This window comes from Gossypium hirsutum, chromosome A08 (assembly GCF_007990345.1).
Source record: "Gossypium hirsutum isolate 1008001.06 chromosome A08, Gossypium_hirsutum_v2.1, whole genome shotgun sequence".
NCBI classification, from domain to species: Eukaryota; Viridiplantae; Streptophyta; class Magnoliopsida; order Malvales; family Malvaceae; genus Gossypium; species Gossypium hirsutum.
In genome coordinates, this window is record NC_053431.1 from 124,929,478 (window position 1) to 124,939,892 (window position 10,415).

A 10,415-nucleotide genomic window follows, 5' to 3' on the forward strand; every position below is an offset into this window, starting at 1 on the left:
ATTATATGTGGTGTGTTACGTATACCTCGTGCTGACATACTGTAACTAATTTTTAATAAAAAATAATAATTTACTGTTAAAGTTGCAGCTCTAATATAATATAATATGAAGTTTTTTTGGATAGCCTTTATAAATATAATATAAAATTGTGATGGAGTCAAAAAGGTAATATAATATTACTTTTCGGCTAAAAGAATATATTAAATAATTGAAGAACATTATTGTGTTACCATTAAGCTTCTCTAATATACATTATCCATTTATATTTATTTCAAAATCTTTTGGCATTTCCATAATTAATTAATGTTCCTTTTTTATATTAAATTAATGAAAGCTTATCCAATCCATTATCAAAATATAAATATAAATAAAATATATATCATCTAACTTGTAGGTCCATCATATTACATTAAGTGGTGAACATGGAGAAACATAGAGATTAGTAAAAATAAATCAAATTAATTGAATTTTAATTCGATTGGTATTAATGGTATTATTGTCAGTATAGAAGATCGTGGGTTTGAGCTTGTTGAAGCGTATTATCATTTTATTTAAAGGTTGAGAAAGGGTTATAGGTAGTTTTTAAAAAAATAAACTATTTTTTTTACTGAAATTTCAATAGAAGAAAAGTTGAAATTTTGTGGAAATAAAATTCTTAATATTACATGAAAATAAAAGTTGATTAGAATATAGGTAAACTACATAAGGTCATTAAATTATTAGTAAGTTTATGTTTTGATCGTTAAGTTTCAAAATTTTATAAAATAGTTATTAAACTATTTGAAAGTTTTTTATTTAAGTCACAAAACTATTCGAGAGTTTTTATTTAAGTCACTGAGCTGTTAAGTTTCTTTTTAAGTTAGGCTAACGAGCTCCGAGTGACGATTTGAGGGTTGGTTTGGTGGTGCACTCAATGCTCATCGACGAGTAGAAGACCACTCATTAATTATATCCAAGTTGATATGGCAGTCAGCGTTGGAGATCGAAGGAAAAGACAATGAAGACCATACAACAATAATTCTAATAACCAGTGACTTAAATGGAAAGTTTCAAATAATTCAATGACCATTTTATAACTTTTTGAAGTTGAGTGACCAAAACGTAAACTTATAATATAATGAGTTAATTGCATCATTAATTTGAAGAGGGATTAAATTGCTCTCAACTCTATAATATAAGGATTTCTTGAGTAGTTATTTCATATATATTGATAATATATAATCTTTACCACTACTAAATATGCAAGATATCGGTAGATATTGAAATTGGTGTGTTTCGATGTATTATTTCAAGTTTATTAATATTTTTAAATATTTTTCATATATACATATACACATATAAATATATTTATTATATGCAAATATAAAATATAAAATTATTGATTAAGTTTAATAACTTAATTAAGCTATAATATTTTACTTTTAAATGTAATTATAAAAAAATCAAAATAATAAAAAATTTGTATCAATCAATATGAATTAGTACACATTAATATAAATCAATATTGGCCGAGCAATCATAACACATTAAAAATTTAACTATTTAATACCGATTTAAGACACATTATAATATAAAAAAAAATTATTGATGAAGTGTAACTTCATAGATGACAAAGTTCGACCACATAATCTTTTACATAAAAACATTTTGTCACACTGAATAAAAACTCATGCAATGTTGGAAAGATATATGAGACAGAATTTGTGATGATATTCGTCTCCATCGCATTCAGACTTGACCAGCGCCTGGTCCAGCCCTTTAATGTCACTTTTAACAATACCCTCTATTCACATTCACCACCTTAGCAAAGCAGTTAGGAAATTTTTTTTTTATGTCACGCATGCAACATGTGAGTTGAATTTAAAAATAAATAACAAAAAAGATCTTCTAAATTTTTGGTAAAATGAATATGATGTTAAACTCTAACTACTTAATTTATTGAAGTTGGTGAAAGAGCTTAGCTTTCAACTATTTGGGTCAAATCAATCCTCTACTTTTTTCTTTATTTATTGTAAAAATGCTAACCACATGTAAATTGGCAAATAAGTTGTTTTCAAAGAAAGATTTTTTTAGAAAAAAAATTTAATAAAAATAATTAAAAATAAATTAAGTTTTAATTGAGATGATAAAATCGAGACATTGAGAATTATTATGATGCTTAAAGTTCAAATTGCGGTCTTATTTAAATTTTATATAAAAATATAAAAGATAAAAAAAAATTCGTAATGATTTTGTTACTTTATAAAAAGAATAAGTTTTGATAATTTTTTAATTAAATTGAAACCCATTTGATGATTCATATAAACTCAGTCAAATACTTAAAAAATAGTATAATAATTTTAATCTGTCGATGATGTTTTGGTTTAGTCGCATGGTTATCGTTTTTGGGAATATTGAGAATTTTTAAATTTTATTTTGTGTAAACCATGTTTAAATTTTCTATCCATATTCATTCCAGTTTAAGTCTTTTCATTTTTAAATTTTGATTATATTTTATAGGTTAAATTTTACTATTAGTTTTTATATTTTGATGCAGTTATTTTTAATCTCTTTATGTTTTTTATTTTTAAAATTGTAGTATTTACTAAACGGTAGTTGATAAATTTATTAAGTTATGCTATTTTTAAAATTTAAACATATGTGTAATGTCGTGTTAAATTGCTATTTTCGCATATTATTTAAAAAAAAATCAGTTTATACATAGTACAAAATTAATAACAGAATTTAACTAACTAGATTTAACTGTTACATTTTAGGTTATGATTGAAATTTTAAAATTTAAAAAATACAAGAAGTAAATTTGATGAAATTAAAATATAAAAACTAAAAAAATGAGTGATAATAGAATTTAATCTATTTTATAATTAAATATAGGAAATAAAAAAGTTTGGACAGAAGTGGAAAATGACCGTCTACAAATCTCAATTTGCCCCTAAATAAATTTATCCTTTCCCATTATTTATCTATTTTTAAAAATGAAATCCCCAAAAAGATCTCATATAAAAAAATAAAATAAAAAGCAAATTGTTGTTTTCAATTTACTTAAAAAAAGATAGTGTCCCAAATAATGTTCCCACTTGTCCAAAATTCCAAATTACGTCTCACAAGAAGACAATAAATCCAAATATTAATTCGAATATTAGCACTTTTATCCTTTAATCCTAAGTGCAATAAATTCAGAATTAGTGTTTTTTTTTTTGTGAACATGTGAAGCCATCATACATTTAATACAATCAAAATAGTATAATAATCATAACATGATATGTTTGAACATAATTAATAAATTACGTTTAATATATTTTTATTTGCATTTAAAAAAATAACAAGATCAACTCTGGGTGAAGGAGGTCCCTTCGGTGGTGGAATTTACTGTTGCTGTCGACAGGTGGTGGGTGGATCCACCGGATTAGTTCTCAGAAACTGGTTGTTCTGCTTCGCTTTTTGTTTCTCCTATGGTGATGGCTCACTGATTAATTTTCTAGACAAGGAGACTTTTTGGTTTCTGTTTAGGGGCTTTGGTAGAGAGAGTATTTGATTTGCTTTTCTTTATTTTCCGTCAACGTTCCGTTTTATGGTATGTATTTTCTTTTTTTTTTTTCCTTTTTTTTTTCTCTATTTGGTCAATTTATGAATGTACTCTTTTTTATTAAATGAAAGCCATCTTTTCTCAAATAAATTTTTTAATAATTGATGGATATACTATTTACATTTGAAATATCAAACTCAAATAAAATATATAGAAAATACAAAATTTAAAAAAAATATAAAGAATTCAAAAAATAAGATAAAATAATTTAAGGGTTAAATTTGTTATTTTACCAATTAGAATTATGTGTCATAAACATTAAATGTCGTGATTAATAATCCTTAATTACTCACTTTCGAAACTGATAGAGATTAAATTGCTCCGATTTTCTTTTGAGAGGGATCAATTTCCTCAATATTAAAATTGAGAGAGATCATAAAGATATTTTGATCTTTTTATTTTATGATTTATTTTCTTTTTGCAATATAATTAATCAAATTGATTTATTATTACATTTTTAAGTAAATATATTTTTAATTTATTTAGTTAATGCAAAACAATATCATTCAAACTACTTTCTTTCTTATATGATGTATGTACGGGTTGATTGTATATATTAATAAAATTATAGATTAATTTTAATTTAATACTAGAAATATAAAATTTAAAAGAACTGGTCAAAGTAAAAACATAGAAAAAGATATATTAAAAATGAATAAATTAAAATATTTATTATTTATATAATTGTTGTGGTCATTTATATAGATTTTAACTATTATGTCAAAAAAATATTTTAAAAGTTAAAACATGTTAATTTTTTATAAACAAAAATAATAAATATGCTAAAATATTAAAAATTTTGAAAAAAAAAACACGTTTTCTAAAATTTTGGGTAAAAATTCAAACATTATGTTAAATTTGGATATAATATATATATTGAAAAAAAATAAAAAGTTAAAAATACATTAAAGTTTGAAAAGAAAACCTTCAAATACTCTGTAATTTTATATTATATCATATTTTTAATATTTCATATAATTTTAGAGTTATTAATATTAAAAATAAAATTTTGGAATTTTTTTATAACTTTTTGACTTTGTTAAGTTTTTTTATATTATATTAATCTCATTTGTGAAAATTAAATTATTATATAGTTTGTTTTAATTATATTTTAGATGTGGGAACAATTTGAAATTTTTTTATTTTACTAATAAAATAAAATTTTAAATTATACCCTTAATCTTCATATTCTTTAAACTTTTAAAATTTAATCATGTTGCTTTTATTTTTTAAAATTTAATCTTTTTACTTATCGAATTTGAAAACTAAAATGTGATTGATAATTCTATTAACTAATTTCCTTTAAATTTCAATATGTTACATTATAATATTCAAAATTCTAGCTTTAAAATACCAAAGCCTAGTTGATAATACATATTTAAATTTAATAGAAATTATATAATAGCGTTACCAATTGCACTTTAATTTTTAAATCAGATTTAAAATTAAAATTAAAATTAAAATAAAATGTAAAGTATTTAAAATAAATAAATATTAATTAAGCATAATTCTAAATTTAATCCTTAACATTTACATTTTTTGTCAATTTGAATATTATTTTTTAGCTATATTTAGTTATTAACTTAAAAAAATTAAATCATCTATAAAAATAGAAATATTGAATAAAATGTTAATCTTTTAATGATGTCAGTGTTGTAACCCGTGTAGTAATCCATGTGTATTTTATGCTAATAAAAGATTATTTGTCTTATATGTCACGTTAATAAATAACTTGAATATTATAAAATATTAAAAAATATAAAAATATAAAAGTTCATTAAAAATTTTAAAAATATATATACGTGGATTGCCATGCAGATTGTCATGTTTAAAAAATTAACATTTTAGTTGGTATTTTTGTTAAAAATATTAATTCGACTTTTTTTAAAATATTGATAGTTAAATTTGACTCTTATTTAAAGGTTGAGTACGAAATTTAGCTTAAAAACAGAATAAGGGGCAAATTGATGTAAAATGTAAATATCAAGGGTTAAATTTATCATTACTATGATATAATTATATTTATTTTTTATATTTTAAAAATTAAATTATTATTATTTTAGAAAATAGAAATCAATGGATTAGATAAGTTTTCCTTATTTAATTTTTTACATTTAAAGAAGTACTGGGGACAAGTTTTGTTGGTAGTTGCGGTTATTTCTCTGTGATTAGTACCTGCTGCCTTTGCCTTGTTCTTTCTTTGCTGTTCCCCTTTCAATGCCATGTTCTTCTTTCTCTCTCTAAAACCCCAAATATCTCTCTCTACCCTTTTTCACTCCTTTCCCATTCTTTGTCTTAGCCCCTTTTTTTTTGGGTTTTTTTTAGCTGATCTTTGTCCATGGATTTTGATTAGCTTTTCTGTTGATTTTCTGGGAAAAAAGGTTTGATCTCTTTTGGGTAGTTTATGGTGGAAATTATCAGCACCTTTCTCAATTCTTTTCTAATGATTGACAAATTTATGAGTTTTTTTTGTTTTAAATTATTTGTTTTCTGATTAAGATAGGAAAAAAAAAACCCAAATTTAAGATTCCTTTTTTTTTTCTCCTTTTTTGCAAATTATAAAGTTTTTCAGTCATCAATCTTTATTTGTTTCTTTTTATCTTTTGGCCGATTCTGAGATTTTTTTTGTTTGTTTTTTATTGGGAAAAAACCCACTTTATGAGATTGAATTTGTTAATTGATGTGGTCATTTAGATTGAAACAAGAAAAAGGGTATCTGGAAATTGTAGTATAAGATCATTATTTTAGTGATTTGAAGGGCAAAAAAAAAAAAAACTCTCAAAAAAGGGTATGTTTATTTAGCTGCGATTTCAATAGGGTTTGCTTTAAGATTTAGAATTTTAAGGTGTTTAAAGAACAAATTCAAGGTATACTATCAATCATTGAATTGAAAAAAAGAAGAAGAATGTAATAGAAATTGAACATTAGCTAGAAAAATAAGAAAAGGGGGTGTCTGTTTGAACAATTAGTGACGGATCCATCAAAAGAAACAGGGGTTATTACTGTGTGGCTGGTCTGGATTGCATATTAAGCATTATCAGGGCCCTCAGAATGGGGTCCTGCTTTTCTGCTGAAAGCAGGAGCCCTCTCCCTGGTTCGCCTTTATCTCCACATTTGGCGAACATGAAGAAGAGGAACTCGAGGAAGAGACTCGGTTCTCGAGGCTCTTCCTTCGAATACCGTAAGGACGAAGCGTTGCATAGGATTCCAGGGAGGTTTTTCTTGAATGGGTCCACTGATGTTGCTTCACTCTTTACTCAACAGGGCAAGAAAGGAACCAACCAAGATGCCATGATTGTTTGGGAGGTATAGCTCAGTGTTTTAATCTCATTTTTGCATTAAGATCTTGTTTAGCAATGAACATTTGATTTATATGGTTGGTTTTATGTATGATGTTTCCTTATCTATATAGCTTTAAAATCAATCAATTTTATCTTATATCTCTTCTTGTATGAATGAACTACTTGCCAGCCCCATGGTGTTGGTATCTTTTAATGTTTTAACTTGGTTTTTTTGCATTAAAAATCTTGTTTAGCAATGATCATTTGGTATATATGGTTATGTATGATGATTACTTGTATATATAGCTTTGAAATCAAGCAATTTTATCTTATAATTGTTCTTATATGAATGAACTGCTTGCTAGCCCCATGATGTTGTAATATAATTTGTTGGTATCCTTTAATGTTTTAACTTGTTTTTTTTTTAATTAAAAATCTTTGTTTCTATCAAGCAATGGTCATTTTGATATATGGTTGGCTTTGTGTATGATGTTTCCTCTTGTATATAGCTTTGGAAGCAAGCAATTATATATCTTATAATATAACTTGTTGGTATTTTTTTAATATTTAACTTGTTTCTATCAAAACAATGGCCATTTGATAAATATTTGACTTTATGTGTGATGTTTTCTTGTATGGCTTTGAAAGCAAGCAATTGATCTTTATACTTCTTCTTGGTGTTATAATATAAAATTGTTGATATCTTTTAATGTTAATTTATGATTCCCCTTTTTTCTTTTAATTTGTTTATGTGCCTTTTAGGTTCTTTGTTGGTTTTACGACACTTTTATCTTTATTTTAGTGATGGAAATCTCGTGTGAGAGAGAGGAAGAACCAAGGGTGAAGCTAGAAAATTGTCTTAAGAGGGGCAGAGATGAATGCAAATTTATCAATATACTAACTTGTAATTTTTATATTTTGAAGGGGCTACAAGGTATAAATTTACCATTATAATGTTCCGTTTCTCATTTATCAATGGCTGTTGTTTCCCAGAATTTCGGTTCGAGAACAGATACGGTATTCTGTGGTATTTTTGATGGGCACGGTCCATACGGTCATTTGGTAGCAAAGAGGGTGAGAGACCATCTTCCGGTAAAGCTGAGTGCTCATTGGGAAGCTAATGTATCCAGTGAGGATGTTTTTAGAGACTTCGGTTTAGGAAGCATGACCTCTGAAGATATGTCTCTTTTATCGGTTGACAAGGAATCTAGGCCTTCCATAGATTTTCTGGAATCAGAAAAGCACCCCGATATCTTCGAGACGCTTAAAGAGTCTTTTCTTAAGGCTTTCAAAGCGATGGACAGGGAACTTAGGGTGCACCCAAGTATTGATAGCTTCTGCAGTGGGACAACGGCTGTAACTTTAGTCAAACAGGTATAGAGCTGCAACTTTTAAAAGCTTTATTCGGAAAATCATGTTACGATGTGTTTTTTAGTTAAATCATAATTGTCTTGGCTTTTTGTATAGGGTCCATATCTTGTCATTGGAAATCTTGGGGACTCCAGAGCTGTGTTGGGTACGAGGGACAAAAACAATATGCTTACTGCAGTTCAGTTAACTGTTGATCTCAAACCGAATCTTCCTGGTATGTTTTCGAGTTAGTTATATGTAAGTGCACGCTATTATCAACTGCATTCGTGTTTCGTATTATATAAAACTGACAGCGATTCTCTTTTTGGAACTTTTGCGTATCCGCACGTGTAATAGAATTTGTGTCATGCTCTCCATAGCATTTCTCATGCCAACGCATCTTGTTATAACGTGTAATGTTGAGCTCGTGCTGAATACTTTTTTTTTAACCTCTTTACAGCTGAAGCAGAGAGGATTCGAAGATGTAAAGGTCGTGTATTTGCTCTTCATGATGAACCTGAGGTTACCCGAGTTTGGCTACCAAACAATGATTCACCTGGCCTTGCCATGGCTCGGGCTTTCGGAGATTTTTGCCTAAAGGATTTTGGCCTGATCTCGGTGCCCGAAATAACTTATCGGCACTTAACAGAAAATGACGAATTTGTTGTCTTGGCTACAGATGGGGTAACGAGAATTCTTATTCAAGATATCAAATGTCATTCGGTCTGTGTCTTGATTTCTAACGGTTCACTTCAATATTTTGCAGATATGGGATGTCCTTTCAAATGAAGAAGCAGTAGAGATTATAGCATCTGCCCCAGCTCGTTTCTCTGCGGCTCGAGCATTAGTTGAGGTAGCAATCCGAGCTTGGAGATATAAATACCCAACTTCAAAAGTCGATGATTGTGCTGTTGTTTGCCTCTTCCTCGATTCTAATTCGAACCATTTGTCGACCGCTTCTAACGGCAATACCGAAGTGCAGCCAACTTCAAAGGACCAACTCGACAATGACATTGAGGAAAACAATAATCTCGATGTATTGACCCCTCTCAACCAGTCCGGGACCACCAGAACAGAAGAAGAAACATCCCTAGAAGGGAATGAAGACCCCTCGAAGCTGGAGGATATGAATTTGGACATAGGAATAAATTGGTCTGCCCTCGAAGGGGTGTCTCGTGTCAATACGCTCGTTAATCTCCCGAGGTTTATTCCGGAAAAGGAGGAGAAGGCTGGGAAGTAAAAAGGTACCTTGCTTTTCCCTTGGATTAAAATTTTTGTAACTTTTCTTTTCCATGCATTTTAGTGTGGGTAGAATTGGAAATTTTTGTAAATCCAGCTCTATCTTATATTTTATTTTTTTTCCTTTAATTTTTATTATTTTTATCATTTCAAGGTTCATGTGTGATTTGTTGGTAACTTCATATGCTGGTAATAAATTTGTTGACAATGAAAGCTTCTTTAGGGTTTAAATTGAGATGATATTCCATCCTGTTCTTTTGTTTTTTGCTTTATTTTTTGAGGGTTTAAATGTGCCACAAGTCCCTTTTATTTCATGGAATTTAGTCATTTTACCTTTCTGATTTTAAAATTCAGGTTAAACTATGAACATGTTAATTAATTTTTATTTGTTAAATACAAGTTAACTACAAAGTCATTTTTTAATTACATGTTTTTAAAGCGAGTTTTTTTTTTATTTAAAAAATGTTACAATAATAAATTTACTATAGACTTAAGTTTTGAAATTTTAAAAGTTAAAAAAAATGAAATTCCATAAATAAAAGTAGAGGTACTGAATTTTGATTTAAACTTTTTTTTAGCTTTTGTAGTGTTATTGTATATGACACCTGTCCATTATATTGTTTTCTTTTTTAATTTTTGAAACTATAAGAGGATGGTTAGTTTTCAATTCTAATCTCTCTATCTTTTTGAGATTCTATAATAATTATCAATTTTCAGTTTTGGTCCTTATGCTACACTTAAATTTGAGATTTAATTTTTGTATTTTAATTTAACTTAATTTAGTTTTTTAATTGTTTTTATAATACCATTAGTTAATGTAGGTTAAGGTTTTTTTTCTTTCTTTAAAATGTCACATCAACGAATTTAAACTTAAAAGATATAATATCTTTTAAATTTTATACCATAATTTAACTCAAAATAATTAACTAATGCGAAGCATGGAAATTATACTAATTGTT

General features: G+C 27.0%; 1 protein-coding gene across 1 annotated transcript; it reads left to right on the forward strand.

Moving 5' to 3' along the window:
* Positions 1–5,710: 5,710 nt before the first annotated feature.
* LOC107928352 (probable protein phosphatase 2C 33) lies at positions 5,711–9,691 on the forward strand. The gene is made up of 5 exons (XM_016859549.2): positions 5,711–6,892; positions 7,861–8,241; positions 8,335–8,452; positions 8,678–8,901; positions 8,984–9,691. The coding sequence occupies exons 1-5, from the start codon at positions 6,638–6,640 to the stop codon at positions 9,455–9,457; spliced, it is 1,452 nt and encodes a 483-aa protein (XP_016715038.2). The 5' UTR covers positions 5,711–6,637; the 3' UTR covers positions 9,458–9,691.
* The last annotated feature ends 724 nt before the right edge of the window (positions 9,692–10,415 follow it).